The 25347-nt window shown below is 31.1% G+C and overlaps 1 protein-coding gene across 1 annotated transcript in view; it reads left to right on the top strand.

Annotated features, from left to right (window-relative positions):
* Positions 1-1020: 1020 nt before the first annotated feature.
* Positions 1021-25347, top strand: part of LOC115882858 (myogenesis-regulating glycosidase) — a 56424-nt gene continuing 32097 nt past the window's right edge. The window contains exons 1-2 of the mRNA XM_030901106.1: positions 1021-1260; positions 10481-10533. Of these exons, the coding sequence (XP_030756966.1) occupies positions 1021-1260; positions 10481-10533 (293 nt within the window). The remainder of the gene's footprint in view (positions 1261-10480; positions 10534-25347) is intronic.

Raw genomic sequence — 25347 nt, 5'->3', positions numbered from 1 at the left:
ATTAGTTATCAGTTTTAGTTATTTTAGGGGTCAGTTGATACCGCTGGTTTTAGACACATAAATATTAGTTCAAAGGTTCTTTTAAATGACATTATTTCCTCTTAGAGAGTAAAATTATGTCGGAAAGTGCGTTGTATGAAAATTCCTTACTATCTGGTCTAGAAGAATGAAATTCTACAGAAACAATTAAGAGATATTTGAAATTCGTCAACCTCAACAAAGTTAGTGAAAATTTATATAAAACTACGAGACCTCTGTATTATACACTATCTAAAAATTGGCACAAAGGATCTTTTAAAAGACAGTTAATTAATTGGACAAAGCGAATTTAGGAAATTCATATTGTTAGGGAGTAAGAATGGAGTATGAAACATTGCTGTACGAAAATTCATTACTATATCTATCTATCGTATGGCTAAACATCACAACAAAACATGGAATTACAATCACTGTAGAAGTAAAGAGCAGGAAACAAGTATGTGTGCAAACAATAATAATAGTCTGACAAGAGTCTAAAATGTACATTGTACATTATACATTATACACATATTCGTTTGTACATTGTACAAACGAATATACATATAACAAGTATTACAAACAAACATCCAAATTACGGATGTATTCGACTGCACTGTCTGTAGCTTCCAGGAAATCATCAAAGGGACCGGAATAGGATCTTAACGGGCATGCTTCTACTATGTGCCGGATAGTTTGTCTGCCGGTGTTGCAGTCGCGTTCTGGGGAAGCTGACTTTCCCCATTTAAACATAGAATCGGCACACCTCCCATGATTTGTCCGGTTTAACGCAGACCATGTTTTACGTGGCATGTCAAAGCCTGAGTTATAGCCGGCATGTTCCCGGCGTGGTCTGGTAACTCTGATTCCCATTCCCTAATCCATGACTCCGTTAATTTAAAACCGTCCCGGTGTAAGCTGCTTGCGGTTGTTAATGTTGGACGTCTTGAACGAAGTCTGTTCCAATCCAGGTCATGGACATCCAAATGTATCGGCAGTTGCGGCATGTTAGTAATTTTAGTGTATTCTCTAAAAAGTGCATACTGCCTGCGTATATGTGGTGGAGGAATATTACTTAGAATAGGAAGCCATTGGGTGGGATCGACTGCTGCGAATGGAAATGGAGAAAACGAAGGTGATCTAACTCCACCTGAAAAACCACCAAGAACCAACTCACCATACAATAGGAGAAACAGCATTTCTATGCCTAATTTAGAAGATTTGGAAGCGCTGCAGCCAAGACAAGTAAGTTGTATACGATTTAATAAAAATCTTAAGGCTGTTTTACAGTTGGTAATTTTAACTGCAGGCAAGAAAAGCTGCAGCAACTTTTCCTACAACGCGTGCGCATTCTGGCATTTTTGATAAGTAGCTGCAAATTTTCTTGCACTTGCAGGTGATTGATCTGGACATAATATAATTTCTCAACAGAGCTGATTGATACAACAGATTACTGTCGAAATGAAAGAACTTTCACTAGAGATAATTCATAAACGATAAAGGATATTATATTGGCAATATAGCCAGCTATAGTGTCTTCTTGATCACTATATCACTATTTAGTGCTCTAAAAGGCCGTATTCATTTCCAATCGCCGTCTTCTAAAAGAAAAATTAAAATCTGTTTTAAATACAGGGTGTCCCACTTAAGATATGGATACAAGCCAATATCTTGGTTGTTTGTTGGGCGATCTCTTTCATTTTTGGCAGGAGGCTATATGGCTATAAGACGTACATTTTGCCCAGGGTAAGAAATGCGATACCTCATAGGCGTACGTTTTAATGGGGTTTGATATTTTTCGAGTAAAGAAGTTAACTACCCTTAGGACAGTATTTATTTCAAATCTGATAAATTATATTGAATCCTCCTTACCCAAGATACTTAAGTTCTAATTTTGATACATATTGATACAAGGTGTGTTATTAAAATAAGACATTTTTATTTTTATTGTTATTTTTTTAATTAGTTACGACGCCACTGGATAAACAACTGGTTTATTATCGTAAAAATGTAGGTCTTATAGCCATACAGCCCCCTGTCAAAAATGAAAAAAATCGCTCAACAAACAATCAAGATATTGGCTTGTATCCATCTTAAGTGGGACATCCTGTATATAAATCAACAAAAACACATTAAATGGGTTTTAAAATTGCGTTTATTAGTAATAAATAAATAAAATGTAATTAGTTAGATTTCAGCATGTTTAGCCACATACTTAATCAACACCCTGTGTATGGCAATAATAGAATTAAACAGTTTTAAAGTAATTTAGAAAAAATACGTTTTATTTCATCAAGGTCAAGGGTAAAACAATCTCATTTTGTACAGGTAAAGAACAATATACAGTTCGTCAAATATATCGGGTGCATCTCAAAAGTGGCTCATCCCCTATAACTTTTTTATTTTTTCAGATTTTTTAGTATATGACATAAATTCGGATTGATTGACGTGTTCAATTATTGTATTTGGTCACTTCCTGTTTCACCGGAAATTATTACAACTTTTGATTTTTAAATGGCACCCTCGGTATTTTTTACTTTGTTCGATAGAAAATGACGCTCTGAATAGAATGACATATCATATGTCAACTTTTGACATTTTCGCATATGGTTTATTCTTTGAATAAGAAGACTAAGGAAGGAGCATATCAAAAATCTTAGGTACACCGCGATAGGCCTCAAATATGGCCGACTTAAATTCCGGTTTATCAGTGTCGTTCTAATTTTATTTAAAAAATGTAAAACTATGATGTAGGGTAGACGTGGGGTAGACTCAATAATTTGTTGTTTTATTTTACGTTGTGAATAAATGTTGGTAGTTATTAAAATTGTTATAAAAATATATAATTGTAATAAAAATAGATAAGTTATAATAAGTATTTATTAACACAAACATCCGATACGCTACTGAAGCAGTTAAGTCAAATTAACGTATCTAAATTCTTTGACATCTAATCTTTGACAAGTAATAAATAAAAGCTAAAATGCAAGAAAAAATATATAATTTAGTTAATTTAAGTGAATTTCATAAATGATCGGTTTACTACACGTATGTATATTATATAGTCACTTACTAGCGAAAAGTTGTTCCATTATTTCACTCAATTTTTGCCGAGATCTACCGCACGCTACACAACCAACTATTTTAGAGTCTTTTTCGATAAATTGCGATAGAGTCACTGTTAATTTAAGTTCTGCCACAATTTCCATCTAGATTTACTACCTTTATACAACTATCAGTAGTAGAATAAATAATAAATAACATAAAATAAGCTCCGTAACAGCCATGGCACTCTAGATTGAAATTTAAAATACGATTTTTTTAAGCGAAAGTGACAAAAGTTGATAAATGATATGTCATTCTACTCAGAGTGTCATTTTCAATCGAATAATGTAAAAATATACCAAGTGTGCCATTTAAAATTCAAAAGTTGTAGTCATTTCCGGTGAAACAGGAAATCACCGAAAACAATTGAATACGTCAATCAATCCTAATTTATGTCATATACTAACATACAAAATCTCGTTTTTTTATCTGAAAAAATAAAATAGTTATAGGGATGGGCCACTTTTGAGACGCACCATAGGGTTGCCAGACGTCCAAAATTTCCGGGAAAATTCCGGATTTAGGAAAGTTATCCTGAATCCTGAAAAATCATTATACTATCCCGGAAAAACGCATGGTATTTTATACCTATTTTAACACCTACAATAAAATGTATCCAACGAAATAAAAATACAAACAGGTTATTTTTAATGGACTTAATTGTACATAATATTATCGCACTCGAATTCCCACCATACCAAAATTATTTTAATAGTTACTAATAGTCCCATAAAAAAGAAGAAATCTAGATAAAATATATTAATATGTATTTGGTCAAAGTACGATCAAGTACTGATATACCGGTTAGTCGGTGAAGAAATAACAGAAATAACAACAAAGTAACGTTCTCGCAAAGTTGTTTTTAATAATATGGTGCTTGTGTCATAGTCCACGTGTGTTGTTTTGTTTGGATGTCCTTCAAAAAATGGTTTAAATTTTATTATTATTAAGTATAAAAAATAATTTATTTTTTAATTTCATTTGAACTTACACCCAACAAAGGCAACACACCTAAAAATCAGTAAACCAAATTTAATTTTAATTATATCTACATACTAGAATTAAACAAATTGTCTGTTTTCTTTATTATTTTTTTAATATATTTCTATTTAATATTGTTTATTTTATTAAGTCATTAATCTAGTAATTAATACCATTTATACTATTAAGACAATATACAGGGTGTCTGCTGAAAAGAACTTTAATTATTGATATAAATCATTTTCAACAAAAAAAACATTTTTTTCCTTAATTTAAAAAATGAAAACAAACTAATGTGTTTATGTGTAAATTGTAAATTAGTTTAAAAAACATTTGTGTTCAAAAATTTGTTTTTTAATTAAAAAGAAAGACAAAGTTAGTATAGTGTAATTGTAGTTGTAAGTGAAAAGAAATTAAATGAAAATGAACAAGAATAGGATAACTAGGTCGCTGAGTTTGTGTGAGTCGGTGGATCGTCACGTGAATGGCATTGAAAATATTCGTGTTGAGGTAGGTTGTTATAATATCAGAGTAATTAAATACTACTTTACAATTATCTAAATAAAATATGTATTATTAATTAATTCTAATATACGGTATGTCCCCGAATGGGTCTTTACAAGAGGAAAAAAACTTTTTTATTATTGACATTTTGAGAAAAATGCATTTTTTATAAAAAAATTTTGTGTGTTCTAAAATAGATAATTCCGTTGATTCTTTTCCAAATTTCCATGCCGTTTTAGAGAAAATAAAAAAACACGAAAATAAGTCCCAAAATGCGTTTCTATGGTGATATTGCAGGTAATTTTGAACTTTTATCATTGATTTCCAACTTCTTATTGATGTTTCTTACTTATAGAGTTATTATGCAATTTTCATTTCTTTGCGACACTTTCGGGAAATCCCAAAAAGCGGAAAAATCCACTCACGAATAGTTTTCTTTTTATTAAAATGTGATTAAACAAATGCTTCAAACTTTCTGAGTTGCCTAAAATCTTGACAAATAAGCCATTATTAGTGAAAATATGAATAAGTTTGTAAAAATCTGAAAATTTTTGGGCCAAAGAATGTTTGAATGAATGCATTTTTTTATTATCATAAAATATGACAAAAGGACCAGTTTTATAGATAACTAGCGTGTACCAGCGACTTCTTTCGCGTCGAATTAATCATTTGTAATGGTGATGATAAATAAATAAATAAATAAATAATGTTTATTCAAACTGATCCAATTACAAAGTATATACAAGACTTATACATAACTTACGAATACAAAATAGTGAATAAACATAATATCCTCATAAGGTAGAACCTTGTCTGAGGAGTTTTATTTCTACAACAATAACTACAATATTTTATTCTAAATTCTTAAACTATATCTAAATGTATCAAATTAATTTATTTCATTGTCCAACACTTAAGCACGCTAAAAAACAAGTTATTACACAGCGGTCAGATATTGACATAGGGTAGATTGCAAGTTCTAAGGCATATAAGATTACATTATTTTTTTTCAAATATTATATTTATTGTGAATGGTTTTTAATATTTCACATTTTGCTGAGTATAAATGTATGCATTTCGGTTAATGTTCTACCAAGTATCCATTCTTTTAATCTTTTTTTAAAAATATTAATGTTTTGACAATTAACAATTTCTTTAGGTAAAACATTAAAAATTTTAGGTCCTACATATAAATGACTTTTTTGTCCGATAGTTTTATGCATCCGAGGTACATTAATAGTTAATTCGCGTCGACGTAGTGGGTATGAAAGTGGGATTAGATTATTTTTACTTCTGTTGCTGAATGTTATAGATAATGTATTAAACCAAAATAATTGTTTAGCGTCAAAAATGGCTGCTTCTATGTATAAGGCATCAGAGGGATATCTATAGTTTTTATCGTATATTATTTTCAGCAACCATTTCTGAACTATATTTACACTTGATAATTGATTTTTGCTTGCTGAGCCCCAGGCCACAATACCGTATTGTAAATGGCTCTGAGCTAAAGCAAAATACACAAGCAAAGCAAGAATTTCCATTAACATACAAACTGGATAAAATTTTCTCACATTTATGTCAGCATGAGAAAAAACAATATGGCGATGTTATTATATAACTTGGTAATATTTGAGGGGTAGTTTCATCTCGTTGGAATTTGACTTTCGAAAATCCGTTTGCCAAAAATATGCTTTTACCTCAAGCAGTTTAAGCAGAATCGTGGTTAAGAAATTACCCAACTTTTGGAACAACCTGTATGATTTTTTAAAAATTTCAAAATATGTAAAAAACCAAATAAATTATGCTTGTCCAAGCGTTTTCCCGAAAGACTAACCGTTTTTTAAATAACAAATATTGTAATATTTGAGGGGCGTTTTCACCCCCTTGGAATTTGAGATTCGAGAAACCCCTCCTTATCGAACCTCTACACCCGACAGTCAATCCGTTTGCCAAAAATCAGCTTTAAACGTCAAGCAAACTTATTCATATTTTATGAAACACCCTGTATAAATTTATAAAAAATCTTAAAATATGTAAAACAACAAAATAAAATATACGTGTTTAAGAGTTTTTCCGAAAAACTCACCGGTTTTTAAATAAAAAATATTTTAATATTTTAGGAATAGTTTCACCCCCTTAGAATTCGGGTTTCGAAAAATCCCTTCTTATCGAACCTCTACACCCTAAAGTCAATCTGTTTTCCAAAAATAAGCTTTTTACGTCAAGCGCTTTAAGCAGGATCGTGATTAATCAATGACCAGATTTTTCGAAACACCCTGTATACATTTTTAAAAAATCTTAAAATATGTAAAAAACAAAATAAAATATACGTGTTTAAGCGATTTTTTCGGAAACTTGACCGTTTTTTAAATAAAAAATATTTAATATTTGAGGGTTGGTTTCACCCTCTTAGAACTGGAATTTAGAAAAATCCCTTCTTATCGAATCTCTACACCCTAGAATCAACCTGTATGCCAAAATTGAGCTTCTTACGTTGAGTGGTTTGGACAGGATCGTGATTAATCAGTATGTCAGTCACTTAAGGATTTTATATGTTACCTATTACCTTAATTTTATAGATTACCTAAGCTTCATTTTTTATTCCACGAAAAATTATGTAAATTGCATATTTTGGCAGATATTTGCGAAAAAAAAATTTCGGCCATTTGGGGCCATTTTCGGTATTACAATTTCCCCCCTAAAACTACTCCCCAAAAGGTACACAATCCGCCTAAAAAGTAAAGGTAGACGAATTGCGCCGAGACTTGGGTTTCTCGTGTCCTTATTTACTGGACTATTATCCACACAAATTAGAAAATCTGAATCTATCTAAATAAACCCGCGTAAACAAACTAATGGTTGCCTAGCAATCGTGGGACAGTTAAAAATCTTGCCATAAATTTGTTTTATGCCTTTACCGTGACATTTTATTTTGCACGATTTTCTATTGCCAATTTCCAGACAGTGCCTTCTATTAAAAGATCAGCCTAGGGGCGGACTTTTGTTTACTTCATCAGCTGTACATACTTAGATATTGGGTTAGATTCCGTTTCATATTTTGTCGGTTGATTTTTGGTTTTAACTCTTTGATTTTTGGTATTATATATTATTATAGTGCAAAAAACTGATTATTTTGGTGTTTAAGTGACATAAACTACTACCAGATATATGGTAACTCTCGGTTTCGCATAAAAAAATAGAAAAATTGAAAAATTACACGTTGTGTAAGTGATTTAACCTAAAAGTGCCCATACATTTTTTACTTATCGTGATTTTTGTGTGTGTTTTTTAAGACTCTAACAATTCATCAATAAAGCTTAAGTGGAGTGTGTTTTTGGTGCTATGCTTCATCTTTGTTGTGTTCCTGGTGGAAAGGATAGTTATATTAGGCAGCCTAAAGTGTCCGGAAGAGCAAGAAAAGTGGGTACGAATTATAAATCAAGAGAATTCTATTGAAAATATCTTTAATAAATTTAAAAATAATATTCTCCCATGATGGTATTAATGAAAACTAGACAACTATGTTTATTTTATTCATATTGTGGAATCTCCACTCCAAGTGTTGTTGGTTCAGCTTCGATAGATTCAAACACGTAAGTAGGTATTATGATCTAGGGAAAAATAAAGAATATGTGTATTAAAGATCACGAAAAAGATTATTATTTTTAGTTCAAATTTTAAAAAAGATTTTTGTAAAGACAAGACTGATACAGTTTAAAAGAAGAATGTGTTTTTGTTTGATAATATATAATGTATGTCAAGCATAACATATATTTCTTCAGTAATTTTTAATGAATAGTGTTGAATATTTATAATACCAAATTAATATCAAATATTTAAGTGATGGCTGAATACAATATGAATAAAATAACAATAAAATTGGTATATTTGCATCATACAAAATTAAGTTTTAAGAATAAAGGTGTTACTGAAAATACTAAGAAATTCATATTTCTTTGTTTTAATTGGTCTAATGTTATTTACATTTTACGTAAGAATTATACCGTATCATCGAAAAAATCGGCGTCTAGTTGGCTTGGAAATGAACATCGATGACATTCCCCTAAATAACTGTACACATAAAATAATTAACTAGAATTTTACAATCTTGGAAAATTTGATATTCTTGAACCTTGTTTCTAAAATATTCTAAATTTTTGATTTTCTTGGGATTTAGGTTCGGGAAAAACGCTGATTAAGTTTTCATTTGGTTTTCATTATTTTTTTGGTTTAAAAAACGTTTCGGCTAACATTATAGCCTTCATCAGTATTGTGTCATATGAAAAAAATAGTGTCGAATATAATCCAAAAAATTACATATAAAATATTCACACCACGCACATAATGTTTACTGGGTACTCCATAGTCAATGTCAATATAGATAATTTTAGTGTTAAGAATAATAATTTTAAAAAACATGCGGTCATCTTTTGATAAGTTTATATTAGTTTATTAATTGCAGTAAACATTATGAGGTGTGAATTATATTGTATATGTAATTTTTGGATTATATTCGACACTATTTTTCTCATATGACACAACACTGATGAAGGCTATAGTTAGCCTGAAACGTTTTTTAAACCAAATAAAAATAATGAAAACCCAAATGAAAACTTAAATCAGCGTTTTTCCCTGAACCTAAAAATCCGAAGAAAATCAAAAATTTTAGAATAATTTTACATATAAAATGCCAGCGATCTTCATTTCATAGCCATCGCTGACGCCTTTTTTAGATAATATTGTATTATTTGTAAATATAATTTTTCGAACATTGATACTTGCAAAATATATATATAAATTTTGTGAATGCAAATAATAATACATCACTATTAGTCGATATTGAATGTTTTTTGTTAAATTAGATCGATTTTCAAACCTATATATTTACATTTTACCCATTATCTTATGTACCTATACATTATTTGTACATTGTAAAACATTAGCTGCATTTGTATGGATCATAGTTTATTTGCCAAAGTATTTATTACTATAAATAGGTATATATGTTGTAGTTATTAACTGTATATTATGTATATTTCATGTAAACTATATCATTTTTAAAATACAAACCAAAAATCTGAAGAATAATTATGTTTTCCATGTATTCTGCAACATATTTATTAATCCGTTATATCTAACTAGCGTGACGTCATAAATCTCGCCCGTAGGCTGATCTTTTAATAGAAGGCACTGTTCCAGAGTTTTTAACCGGCTGTGGTCGCCATTAATTTTCGTACACCTGTTAATAGTCCAAGAAAATAGGCCTTTAAATACTTACGAAGTTTTGGTAAAAACTTGACTTTTTGATATAAGTTACTTTGAAAGATCTAAAAACGAATGTGAAAGATTTTTTTTAAAATTTACCCCCGAGAAGGGGTGAAGTAAATAGATAAAAATGTTTATTTCGAATTTTCGGAGAAACGATAAGGACCAAGTTCAAGTAAAAGTTGTAGAGCTATAAATTTTACATAAAAATGGTCTCGATCTATATAAAAAATTCAAGTTTTTACCAAACCAAGATATATTTTCTTGAACTATTAATAAAACCATGTAATTAAGAGACGAAATTTTAAATTCACGGGCACGGCTCGTTACATATTATTTTTCGCGCTGAAAAATTCCATATTTATTCAGTAAATACCGCAATGTTTGATAACAAAACGTAATCTTCTTTATGCCAAGATTTAGATATTGAAAACGAGCCTTACACATTTACCGTCATAAAAGACAAAAACCTTTTTATAACGGACTGTAATTTAATAATAATATAGTAAAATCATTCATTGCGGCGTTGGGTGCGATTGAGAATGAACCCAGAACTCGAAGATTATTTGCTAAGGTAAATTTTTAATGTTTTTTTTAATTTTTTTTTCAGGGGATGGAATACTCTGCTAGCGAGTTGGAAACTGACGATGAACTGGACTTGGGGTAAGTTAAACAAATCCTTGATCCTTCTTTTTGTTGTTTTGCTTTTGCCTGGTAGACAAAATCAAACTAAGTAAGTCAGTATTTTTAGTTCATGCAATAGATTTTTTAAAATACATAGTTTACAATAATGTACCGTGTGATAAAAAAAAGGGCGTCGAAGACGGCTGGGGAGTGACAATCGATGATAATTTTGGCCTCTAGACGTCATTTACTAAAAATTGACATAAAACTTCACAAATTAACACTAATTATAGAAAGATTAAAAGGGAGAGAACGTTTCCAGACACACAAATCTGTTCCCCAAAAAAATATAGTTTCTCGAATTTTAAATTACGTTATTTAAAAGTCATTTTTACACAACATAAAAATAAATTACTAAATACAAAATTCTCAAGGCAAGAATTCTGGCTGCTATATTTTCAAAAAGAAAACGGTAAAGAATTTTTTATATAAAGAAAAACTTTGTTTACAGTTTCTTTGTTACAAGTTTCCCGAATACAATTCGGACCACCCTGTATTTATTAATACACAGTACCAATGTTGCCAACTTTCTGAAATAGCTTTTCCCACGAAAACGGTCAAAATTTTCAGTTTATTCTAAAAATTTCCACTTGTTCTTAACAACAATCTTTGAATAAGAAGACTAAGGAAGGAGCATATCAAAAATCTTAGGTCCACCGCGATGGGACTCAAATATGGCCGACTTAAATTCCGGTTTATCAGTGCCGTTCTAATTTTATTTAAAAAATGTAAAACTATGATGTAGGGTAGACTCAATAATTTTTTTATTTTACGTTGTGAATAAATGTTGGTAGTTATTAAAATTGTTATAAAAACATATTATTATAATAAAAATAGATAAGTTTTAATAATTATTTATTAACACAAACATCCGAAGCAGGTAAGTCAAATTGACGTATCTAAATTCTTTGACATCTAATCTTTGACAAATAGTAAATAAAAGCAAAAATGCAAGAAAAAATATATAATTAGTTAATTTAAGTGAATTTCATAAATGATCGGTTTACTACACGTATGTGTATATTATATAGTCACTTACTAGCGAAAAGTTGTTTCATTATTTCACTCGATTTTTGCCGAGATCTACCGCACGCTACACAACTAACTATTTTAGAGTCTTTAATACTAATAATCACACTATTAATTTAAGTTCTGCTACAATTTCTTTCTAGTTTTACTACCTTTAAACAACTATCAGTAGTAGAATAAATAATAAATAACATAAAAAAAACTCAGTAAAGACTGACAAATTCACAAAATGTCAAATCAAATTCAAATGTGTCAAATGAATCGTCAAACAGACTGTCAACGATTAAATTGTTTTATACAAATATACAAGAGTTCACTTGTACAAAATTTCACCCCTAACTTCACCCTCTTAGGGGATGAATATCCAAAAAATTGTTTCTGAGTACTTACTTCCTTCACTTAAAAAAGGGACTTCTGTATAAAGGGACTACTCCTAAAAAATATTCTTTTCTGAACAATCACCCCTCATCTCACACCCTTAAAAGGCGAATTTCTAAAAATCGCCCCTTAGTGCTCAATTAAATTACCCAAGGAACTTCTACGCAGAATTTCATACTTCTAAAACCGATTTTAACAAATTTTTGAGACCTTCACCCCTTATTTCACCCTCTTAAGAGGTAAATTTCCAAAAAATCGCTTCTAAGTACTCACTTTCGCCACTTAAGGAACATCTATACAAAATACCCAGAGGATTCATTTAAAAAAAATATATACAAAATTTCACCATCAGTTTCACCCCCTTAGAAGATCAATTTCCGAAAATCGCCTAATCGCTCAATTAGGCAAAATTTCATACTGCTAGGAGTGATTTTAACTTTTTTGTATACAACATTCAAATTCAAAATTCATCTCAAAAAGTACTCACTTTCGTCACTTAAGAAACCTCTGCACAAAATTTGAAACTCATAGGACTAATCTTAAAGAAAATTATACAAAATTTCACTCCCATTAGGTGATGAATTTCCAAAAATAGCTTCTGACTGTTCAAATACGCCACATGAGGGACCTCTGTGCAAAATTTTATACTGCTAAGACAGATTTTATTATTTTGTATATATCATCACGCCCTTAGAGGGCGAATTTCCAAAAACCGCCCCTTAGTGCTCAATTACGTCACTCAAGAAGCCTCTAATATGAATCGTGATTTGTCAAATGGGCAGTCAGGGAACAAAGTTTTGAGAAAAGTCTGATGCCCCCATTTAACAAATCACGATTTATATACCGATGACTCTTATATGCCAATGATTGAAAAAAACGGCGTCAGCAATGCCTATGAAATAAAGATCAAAGTCATTTTATATGGAGAATGTCATTGATGTTCATTTCCAAGCCAACTGAACGCAGTTTTTTTTTCGATCATACAGTATTTACTAATGCACAGTATTAATTGTTTCAACACAAAAATGATATGAAATATTTTCTTACACTCTATCAAGAATTTTGATTAAATACTGAATAATTAAATATCAATTAGTGAAATGTAATTTATTTGACGTTAATAATAGAGTTTATTATGCGAATTTCAATTTTTCTTGAAAATCTGTATACATAACGTACCTCAACGATATATTTAGTTACGTATTAGGACTTCCTGCGTGTATGTAATTGCATTTTTTTCTAATTTAGAAAAAAAACCATTCCGATTCCATTAAATCTAACTATGCACCAAAACCGCCATGCGTTTTTTCCATTGCTTGCATAAATCTGAGAGGAAAAAATTATGATCAGTTGACAATCAAATACCGTAAAAGCTGAAACGCGATATATAATATATCAAAAAAAGTGTGTGATGAGACTATTAAAAAAAAACGAATTAAAAAGATTTTTGTGTAAAACATTTGTTAAAAGTTTGTGTTGATTTCGTACACAGGGTTTTCAGGGATATTTAGTGCAGTAGTAAAAGTCCTCACCCTAATGGGTCACCCTGTATATCGTATAATTTGTCATATATGCCTCAACGATTATTGAATGTTCACGCAAATATAAACAAACTATTTATATTTGAAATCGGAGTAAAAATATCTTACAAAAAATATACAGGGTGGAGCCTCTCATACGCTGCGGAGGCTACCAGGAGAACGACAGTTTGTATTGAAATAAAATTTTGTGAGCATATGTAGGTTAATTTAGAGCAGTTTTTAAAAATATAGAGAGTTCTACAGGGTGTCCACAAAAAAAGTTACACATCAAAGTTGTGTTTTTTGTAATGGAACACCCTATATATTAATTGATTTTCGGATTCTAGGAGAAAAATGAAGGTGAGTTTCATTAGAAGTTTATTCTACAACAAAAATAAAAGATAAAAAAAGCGTGTATTTCCATCATTTTGGCATATGTAAGTGAGAAAAAATCGAGGAAAAAATTTATGAAAAGGCGTTGGATAAAAAAATGGATATCAAAAAGAAAATCCATCAATATATTGGAAGTACTTCAATATGTACGCTCAAACGCTCAATAATATTGTCAATAATCCAAAATATTGACAATATTATTGAATAATATACTTGGTTCCAACTGGTTCCATTTAAAATAAAAGAGCAACTTGCTTTTAAAGGTAACCAGTGTTCAATATTAATTTTGTCTCACCCTGTATAACTTTTTGGGTCAAGTTTTAATTTCATTTAAAGTACAATAGTTAAATAATGGATTATATTAGACTATACCGGGTAAATTCCAATTTAGGTAGCTTTTATTGAAATTTTAAATTTGTTCTTCATTTTTAGAAAATGATAAATATGTCAAAAACCTTATATTTTAGTCATATACTTCTCTAATGAAACACACCTTTATTTTTCTCCCAGAATCCAAAAATCTATTAATATATAGGGTGTCCCATTAAAAAAAAACAACTATATTTAAAAAAAATATTTATATTAAAAAAAATGCTCTAAATAACCTATATATACTTACAACATCTCATTTCAATACAAACTGCCGTTCTCCTTGGAGCCTCCGCGGCGTATGAGAGGCGCCACCCTGTACATGGTGTTCCATTAAAAAAAGGAAAGTTATAGATTTTTCTAAACTTTCAGATCCTCTTTTTTCACTTGCTGGGGGTTCAGGTAAAACCTTACAAACTCTACATTTAAAGTTTTTTACTACCCCCAACACGTAAGCATGCAGGTATCGCACTATCTCTGAAAACAAGTTTTCAAAGATAATTAAACCAATTTAAATATTTCTAGATAGTTGATAAATGGCTTGCAAATTTTAAAAAAAATACATAAGTATATTGCAATTTACATGAAAATTTTTAAAGATACTAATTCCAACCATCCAAACCAAACCAAATTAATTTTTAATTGATTTGACGGATGGTGTTTCGCTATATTGGACAAAGTTCGTGAGAAGGACTAAAAGGTGAAAAATCTTGAACACCCTGTATATAATTCGGCACACTTCAGTCTACGCAATGCAATCTCGACTTTTAACAATTCCAGATAAGATTAAAGTCGCGATTAATTTAAGCAGGTATCAATAAAATAATTAATAGAAATGTGACGTTTGATATACGACGTAAGAAGAGATACTATAAACTCGTGGTGATTTTTAATCTTTTAATTAGTATTTTATTTTTTTACAAAATGGACTAGGGTAATAAAAAGTGGGAATATTGTGGAAAAAAGCCGGTAACTGTCAGTGCTCCTAGAACTGTAAAGTGTTTATTAGTAAAGTTGTTTGTATTTTTGTGAAAGTTCAATATGTCTGTGCAAACTCCTTATACAGTTCCAAAAATCAAAGTGGATGTAGCTGAAGAAGATGCACTAATGGGGTAATGTATAAAAAAAATTGGTCAAATGTGAGTCGGACTCGCGCACGAAGGGTTCCGTACCATTCATTATCTATACGACATTAGACACTATATTCTTATAAACTATTTTTCCGATTTAGCTGAAATTTTGAATGCGTGTATAAGTAATTTAAAAAAAATGAAGAAACACATTACTAAAAATTGTATTAATCAATAATAAATATGTCAAAAGTAAAAATAAATATGTAAAAATATGTAACAATTAAAAAAAAAACGATTACAAAAAAGTCGCCTTGATTAGGATTCGAACCTGCTGAAAGTCCTAACCCTAACGCTTTAAACCACGCGGCTACCGAGGACTTGAAAGATTCTATGTAAAATTCTTACTTAAAAGATAATGTTTAGTGAAAATACTTATTTATTTATAAACATTTATTTAATTTAATTTTAGTATTTGTTCTTATAGCGGCAACATAGATACATTATCTGTAAAAATTTCAACTGTCTAGCTATAACGATTCATAAGATAGACCTTTGTGACGGACGGACGGACGGACAGCGAAGTCTTAGTACGTTTTTACCCTGTGGGTACGGAACCCTAAAAATGATCATCATTATCAGCATTTTCAGCTTATTCAACCATTTCCAATTATAATGTTGTAGCGTACCTTATATATTTAGGTAATCTCTTTGTAATTATTGTTGGCTATGCGGGCCCAAGTTATCCCTGCCAATTTCCTAATATGATGGTCCCATCTCAGGTTTGGTCCTCTTTTAGGTCTCTTAATTCCTCGCTACAACCAACAAACAAACCTACAAGTTGCGAAAGTGTTTTTTTTTTGTTTCATTTAACACGACATTTATTGACTGTTAGGCGTCATCATTGGCTACTACTTTGAAACAAACAAAATTTACCTTTGCAAACCGACATATACACTAATAAATTAAAGCAATAATTTTTAAATTAAAGCTGTAGACAACCATCACACGAACAATAATTTTCTGTATATTTTTCATAATACTGATAGAAGCAAAACTATTGTAGTAATTGTATTTCTGCACATTAAATGAAATTTAATATGTTTTATCGCTAAATTTTTGTTATGTATATTATAAATATATGCTCCACCATTTTTTTCTGTAAAAAGCAGCAACATTATTAACAAGATATACCTAAAGAGCAACGCTAACGGTGTACATATTTGTTTGAGGAAATAGAAAAAAAAACATTATTTTTGGATAGCGTTGCCCTTGTTCACTTTTTGTATTTTTATTTTTTTAATTGTTTTTCTACATTTCTAATTCTTACAGTAACTAAGTTAGATCCAGCAATATGTCAGATATTAATTTTATCTTATTATACTTTTATGTATTACTAGCGTGTACCCGCGACTTCGTTCGCGTCGAATAAGCATTTGTAATGGTGATGATAAAACAAAGCAAGAATTTCCATTAACATACAAACTTAATAAAATTTTCTCACATTTATGTCAGCATGAGAAAAAACAATATGGCGATATTACTATATAACAGGTAATATTTGAGGGGTAGTTTCATCTCGTTGGAATTTGACTTTCGAAAAATCCGTTTGCCAAAAATACGCTTTTTACGTCAAGCAGTTTAAGCAAAATCGTGGTTAATCAATTACCCAACTTTTTGTATGTACGATTTCAAAATTTCAAAATATGTAAAAAAACAAAATAAATTATGCGTGTCCAAGCGTTTTCCCGAAAGACTAACCGTTTTTTAAATAACAAATATTGTAATATTTGAGGGGCGTTTTCACCCTCTTGGAATTTGAGATTCGAGAAACCCCTCCTTATCGAACCTCTACACCCCACAGTCAATCCGTTTGCCAAAAATCAGCTTTAAACGTCAAGCAGTTTAAGCAGAATCGTGATTACTCAATGGTCATATTTTATAAAACACCCTGTATAAATTTTTTAAAAAATCTTAAAATATGTAAAACAACAAAATCAAGTATACGTGTTTAAAAGTTTTTCCGAAAAACTCACCGGTTTTTAAATAAAAAAATATTGTAATATTTGAGGGGTGGTTTCACCCCCTTGGAACTGGAATTTCGAAAAATCCCAACACAAAATAAAATATAGGTGTTTAAGCGTTTACACCCTAGAATCAACCTGTATGCCAAAATTGAACTTCTTACGTTGAGTGGTTTGAGCTAACGTTGAATGGTTGAGCATCGTGATTAATCAGTGAGTCAGTCATTTAAGGATTTTATATATTAGTGTACGAGTAGATACATACAGTTTGACAAATATATGAAGAGACTTGGGGATAGCACCGGTCGCGCACACGATAGAGAGAGAACGCATTCGGCGGAAGAGAGATGCAGTTACGCTATGAAAAATCTGATTGAAGCAAATTTGTGGGCTATCCACTGCGCATCGAGAGGCGTCTCTTATTTTATATTTCTCACGTCTCTAGCTATACTTGTTAAGTTGTACATCCAGACGAGACGCTACTATAGTTTTTGAAGTTAGTTTTAAATTCCACAAATATTGCTGTTTGACTATATCATGTATCATGTCTATAATTACTTGGCTATTTGTAACACAAGTCTACATGAACCGTATTAATGTAACAAAGCTATATCTAAATATAGAAACTAACATAATAGAAAGAACAATATTGTTTCTTTTTGAAAGACCCATTAGAAAAGAAATTTTTGTTTTTGTTATCACTGGTGGTATGTATTACAATTTGTTTAATACATATTTTGTTTGTCTTAGTAGGAATATATCTAAACCAAAGTCTATATACTATATTAGGAGCAGACTTTCTAGATGTATTTTGTCCATTTTTTCGAATTTTGACAAACAAAGAAAAACAGCTATGCTTTGTGCAAGAAACTTACCGAAAAACTAGTATACTAAAAAATGGATAAAACATCATAAAAATAGTACCCCTACATGTGAAAAATCTAGTTTTGATGATACCTGAAAAAATTTGAAAAAAACTGTTCACTGTCCTTTGGACGTGAATTTCTCTTTATTTTTCTGCTACGACGCGACGGTCCGTATACCCTACTACATGGGACCCAGTCGTAGTTCCTTTCACTATTTTAAGTAATATTATTCAAAAAATAGGGAATTGCTAGTAGAAAAAATACTCTTCATCTAGCAATGATAAACAAAGAGCAGTATGTCCACAGCACAGAAAGACATATTTCTATTTGTTTGTCTACCATACAAATAATGTTTGTCTACCATACAAATCTGTAAATACAGATATACAGCACATAGAAAGTCTAGGTATTTTCGCCATTTAATTCGAATGGGATAAAATGAATTTAGACCGTCGCGCGTCGTTTCTGACATAATAACTCTGTGTATTAGTTTGCAGTGCTACAACCTTTTATTGAAAATCTTAAAAAATGGCCAAAATGCATTTAGTAAGCCTGCCCCTCATATAGACTTTGGACTTTGTCTAAATCTCATTAAAAGTTATATTTTATTTTGATATAAATTTTCTGTAAATTTAATTATTTGTAATGTGTCAACAAAAGTAATGAATTGACTAGATAAAATGCAGATTGCATTAATGTTTTTATTTATGTTTTGTATTTTAATTGACGGTGAAATATGTTGCCTAAAGATAACATAATTATTAGAATATCAAAAAGTATTATATTTAGAGGAAATTCGGAATACCTTTAACCTGTTCTAAGCTATATTATATTGAAGCACTTGAGACTTAAGGGGAAATAAAATCAACCTGGTCACAAAGTATCTTCCCAATTCTTTCAATCCACGATGCTATTTAAAAATAAGATTTTTTACAATATGAATATTAATTACATTTGAAACGACTCAGAAAAAGAATATCAAGAACATAGTAGATTATACAGTGTATTAGCCAACGACAGTCGATAAAACAATGCAAAATACAAGAATAAATAACCTCATTAACAAGACCATCATTGACAGACAATAATCATCGCACTTGACATAATTTATACAAACAATTAATGTAGTTTATTGATAAGTGTTTGGACAAATATTGTTACGAACTCAGCGATTTAGTAGGTACGGTAAGAACTTTAAAGAATCACAAATATCAATCGGTTTTATTGAGTCAAATTGTAGCGTTTCATTATTTTTTGGTAAAAGTGTTTTATGTGGTTAATGTGAAATAAGAATGTCTTATAGAGTTGATGATAAGACTGTGTGGGATATACCGAGTATTTATATTCAGGGCGATCCAGAGAATGAAGAAACTGAAGAGGCAATATTAAGGTAGAAACCAGTAAATAACATTTGATTTTTGTGTAAAAAACTATACTATTTCTTCAAAATGTTCTATACTCTATATCCGTGGTGGTTAGTCCTACTCGTAAAAGGCAACCAAAACCTACTGGTGCCTACCCAACAGCCAAGATAAAAGGAAATAAATAAGTATATTTCATACCAATTAAACTTTTAGTTACGTAATCGAAGGCGCGATTTTTAAATTCATTGTTGCCAATCATGGACATATTCGACGCCATGCCGTTTAAAGGCTGATTCATGGTACACCGGGCCGTACCCGAGCCGGGCACGTTCCGTGCAGTAGACACCGGGCCACGTCCGGGCCTTCAATATATGTTACACCGAGTGGACAACGGGGATCGTGTCCGTGCCGATTATATTCTAGAAAACAGTGTTGCCGCAGTGGTACATTTGTACCAAATTTGATACTTTTAATTCTATTTGGTACAGTAGTACTACATTTTCAAATCCAGGATGATTTGGTACAATAATTATTTCCCACGCGCACCGAAATTGAATAGATATTTAATAATTATTGTCGTTGATATTGCATTAAACGCGCTTACCGATACCATTCGGAGAAAATCCGCATTAATTAACGACGTATTATAAACGTTGTAATGTCTATAGCGTTGCCTATATTAAATAACCCGAAGAAAAAACTTGAAAATTTACTGTTTCTAACATGCTTCTATATTTGCGTTTTTTTTAAATAAAATTTAAGTTTTCCAAGTATTGTGTGTAGTATTAGAATTACTTAGAATTCTTCAACCTATACATACTTATAATTGGGTTTTCTGAATTTCTATTTCATGTTTTTCGTCTCGATTTGTGTCTTTCTCCAGGAAGTTTTTTTATGTAGAAATTTATGAAGAAATTCACAGCGACCAAACCGGTTAAAGTCATATGCAGATGTATTTTGTTGTGCTTTAAAAAATTGTACCAAAGTGGTACATTTTTAGTTTATAATGTGGTACGCGCTAAAAGTTGGGTGCGGCAACACTGCTAGAAAACAGCCGCTATAGGCCCGTAGATGAACGAAGTATTTAGCCCGGGCGACTCATTTATGTTTGCCGCAACGGGGCCGGACCGTAGCGGATCCGAGGAAAAATGTACACCGACATTTCTCGGACGGGGCACGGACGCGTTCCGGCGAAGCTTGGCCCGTGCTCGGCTTAGCATGAATCATAGGTATAAATACCATTTGACAATGTTTGGCCGTGCCTTCACCGTCGCACGGCCCCGGCCCGTCACGGTGTACCATGAATCAGCCTTTAACTGGAATTTAAATTTCGCGCTGGGGATTCAGATGGTAGCTCTGCTGTAAAAAATGTCAAGTTGCCGCATTTATTTCCTGACATTGTCGTTCGTTTTGACACTTTAGTTTTGTATTGCGAGTTTTTGGTTTAAATAAATAATAGTGTTGTGATTCTTTGAACATGAAAATGTTTGCTAGCAGACCTTGCACTCGAACATTGTTCTTTTTAGAACCTCTTTTAGTGCGAAAGTGTACAGGGTGGACCATTTTGGTTATTTCTATAGGGTATCTAGGAAACCGTGAGAAATAATCAAATTTTGATAGTGCAGTCTCGGGTTTTTTTTTGAAAAAATTACAATGGCGCAAACGGATCGTGGCTATCTTGATCGGTTTCGAAGCTACAGGGGGATTCTCAAATTTTGTACTTTTTGAAGATATTCGATAGTTTGTTTATTTCAGCCAACCACGGAAAAATGAATTATACATTCTAAAGGCACTTTTCTGTGTAGAATGCAGTGGCGTAGTCAGACTTTTTCGAAAAAATATTTTTGAGATATTAACTACACTTTTGTTTTTTTAAATAGAACCCCTGTATATTTTAAATTTTCTTATTCAGCTTGGCATGGGCTTCTCGAAAATACATAATACTCTATATTTATTTTCACTATTAACCTCAACATTTCAAATTTTTCTTAAAATATCCACTTAGTGGATAGTAGGCCGCGCCGAGTAACAAAGTAAACTGTTATCATGGTGATCGGAACATACCTTTGATGGATGCGGGACATTTCATTTCAATAGATTGCAGTGTGGGTATATTAAATCATAAAAAAATGAGTAAATTTGAAAATTTTGAGAAATATAATATGTTTGAATGTTATATTGAGTCTAACAAACATAAGCAAATGGCAGCTGATTTATATTTTGAGCGGTATCCAGAGAGCCGAGCAACCAAACCCAGCCATTTTTAAAAGGTTAGAAGATAATTAATCAATTTTGGATCTTTTCAAAAACCGGGTCTGAAAAATTATCAGAAAGAAGATGAATAACATCAATATATTAATGTCCTCGGAGCCGTAACACTAGATCCAACAAGTAAATCTATTGAAATGCTGTTAGCGGCGTGCGGCGTGCGGTTGTCTCTGTCTAGATAATAACGGGCAGCAGTCTAAACATTTAATGTAGTCTTTGTGTTATTATTTTTTTATATTAACTGAAAAGCCCGGTTGAAGTAACCTCTTGAGTTTATATTAAAATATGTTCTTTTGTTTCTGTCACACTTATTTTTTATTTGCTTGGTATTGTTCCATTTTATTTAATTGTTAATTCACGTATTCGGCTCCGAGGACATTAATATATTGATTTTCTTCATCTTCTTTCTGATAATTTTTCAGGCCCGGTTTTTGAAAAGATCCAAAATTGATTAACTATCTTCTAACCTTTTAAAAATGGCTGGGTTTGGTTGCTCGGTTCTCTGGATACCGCTCAAAATATAAATCAGCTGCCATTTGCTTGTGTTTGTTAGACTCAATATAACATTCTAACATATTATATTTCTCAAATTTACTCATTTTTTTATTATCTAAAATACACACACTTCAATCTATTGAAATGAAATGTCCCGCATCCATCAAAGGTATGTTCCGATCACCATGATAACCGTTTACTTTGTTACTCGGTGCGGCCTACTATCCACTAAGTGGATATTTTAAGAAAAATTTGAAATGTTGAGGTTAATAGTGAAAATAAATATAGAGTGTTATATATTTTTGAGAAGCCCATGCCAAGCTGAATAAGAAAATTTAAAAAAAAACAGGGGGTATACTATTTAAAAAAACATAAGTATAGATAATATCTCAAAAAATATTTTTTTCGAAAAAAGTCTTACTACGCCACTGCATTCTACACAGAGAAATGCCTTTAGAATGTATAATTCATTTTTCCGTGGTTGCTGAAATAAACAAACTATCGAACATCTTCAAAAAGTACAAAATTTGAGAATCCCCCTGTAGCTTCGAAACCGATCAAGATAGCCACGATCCGTTTGCGCCATTGTAATTTTTTCAAAAAAAGAACCCGAGACTGCAGTATCAAAATTTGAATATTTCTCACGGTTTCCTAGATACCCTATAGAAACAACCAAAATGGTCCACCCTGTACAAGGTGTTGACAAACTTTTTTATTATAGCATGCATATTTAAATATCTTTAAATATCTCAAAAACCAAAGCTTTTAAACATATTAAACCCTTATAGTAAATGCCTTATTTTATGTCCAAGAATCCAAAAATCAAATAAAATACCGGATGTTCCATAAGAAAAAATATAACTTTGGTATGGATCTTAGTTCTGACACACCCTGTACATTTCATAATAATTTTAAATTATGCACATTGCCTTCCCACTATACCCATAAAATATTTTGTTTCTAGGTGCGCCACCCTGTATACATATATACTTAAGAACTTTCAAAAAATACAAATTTCTCCTTGTAGTATAGTTAGTTGTAGTATATTTCAACTCCAGAAACTCGATTATGAGGATTTTTACGTAAAAAAATTGAAAATTTTGAATTTTTTGAAAAAAAATTGATTTTTTTTAGTTAAAAAAATATCTTCTTGATAATATTGCAACATGGGTTGTAGATTATATTTACAAGAAAGAAAATCCAGCAAAGATCCAGTGGTTCTCAAAATTTAAGCAAAAAAATATTTTATTTTGGAAATTTTCAAAGTAAAATATCTCGGTTATTTTAGATTTATTTGAAAAACGGTAAAGAGAAATCCTTTATCGAGATCTACCAGCCCTGAAAATATTTGCACTTATTCAAGACTCACCTTGTATATATAAGCTCAGTAGTTTTAGGATTTAGATTAATTCACCACTTGATAACGGCCAGTGATGCACCTGATGAAACGAAACATTGTGAAAAATTATAGACAATGTCAGACCATGGAGACATTTTATTTAATTATACAGTATTTTATTTCGGTATTCGATACAAAAATCATATTCGATTAAAATATCGGACGATATCAAAATACAAAAAATAGGGCAACATGAGCTACATTGAATACCTCTTATCTTTATTTTCGGAATATTTATAGAAATATTTGCTAAAAATATTGGAGGATATCCATAAGCGAAGCAAATGTACTTCAGTTTTGACTGATTAAAATCTCGTGACTAAAGTAAAAGGATTAGATCTTTTAATTCAAATAAACATACAATTTTAATGCCTGATTATAAGTTCAGCTGACTTTTTACCCTGCTACACAGGTTGAGTTATTTTAAAATATCACAAGAAATATTTTTATGAACACCCTAACGAATATTAGACATTTAAAATGTTAGTACTATTCAAAAAAAATTAATGACCCAAGTCATCTTTAAGTAAGATTCAATAATAATAATAATCAGCTTTTATAAGTAGGTATGCTAGTAGAAATACGTCATTAATACTGATACCATGGTAATCACTAGTATTAAAAAACTATCCACAATTAAACAAATAATATTTGGGGATAATCTCCAAGTAAGCATACACTAAATACAGGTAGTTGCAAAAAGTAATAAATCTTATCTTTTCATAAAAATAGGAAATATATCACTCCGAAAAGGAAGAATTTATTTTATTTTTTTATAAACGTTACCTTAAAATGATTTCTTTATTGTTTATTAAAAGTTAACTCTGAGGTGTATGATCGTTACAACATTTTATAACAAATTGTTAAATGGAGCCACCATCGGAGAAAATCGTAAACAACCGGCATATACAAATATACGAGTTTAAATAGCGAATATACAAAAAATGTAATTATATAATTATTCTAAAAGTGATAAACAAACTCTACACTATTCCCAAAATGTTTTACGACATTGTAAAATCGCTTATTTCTGGGGCTTACTCAACCAGGTCTCACAATGCAAATTCACCTCAAATATCCATTTAGTTGGTTACTGGCAAGCAGACTCTCATTGTACATGAAAATAAAAAAACAAACATTTACTGATATGGATAAAATTGATAGTTAAATAGTAAAACTCACCCGGGAGTACTCCGCCCCCTAGCCACTGACATTCTGTTCAATATATCCCATTCCATATCTTCCATCTAATTCAAATGTTGTTCGGATCTATTGGTAAATCTTCAACAACTAGCTGGTGTCACCTGAAATAAGTATAGGGCCTTCCCCCGAACGGAAATCTGCCGCTAAACAGATTCGCATCCCTAATAGTCAAAAAGACTAGCAACCTTAATAGTCAAAAGACTCGCATCCTTAATAGTCATAAAGACCCGCATCCTTAAGAGTCTTAAAGACTCGCACCCTAATAGTCAAAAGATTCGCATCCTTAATAAGCTTAAAGACTCGCATCCTTAATAGTCAACCTTAGTCAAAAGACTCGCATCCTTAATAGTCATAAAGACACGCCTCCTATTAGTCAAAAGACTCACATCCTAATAGTCAAAAAGACTCGCAACCT

The sequence above is a fragment of the Sitophilus oryzae genome, unplaced genomic scaffold, assembly GCF_002938485.1.
Source record: "Sitophilus oryzae breed Bouriz unplaced genomic scaffold, Soryzae_2.0 scaffold_179_pilon_pilon, whole genome shotgun sequence".
Lineage (NCBI taxonomy): Eukaryota > Metazoa > Arthropoda > Insecta > Coleoptera > Curculionidae > Sitophilus > Sitophilus oryzae.
This window is presented reverse-complemented; position numbering and strand designations above follow the sequence as displayed.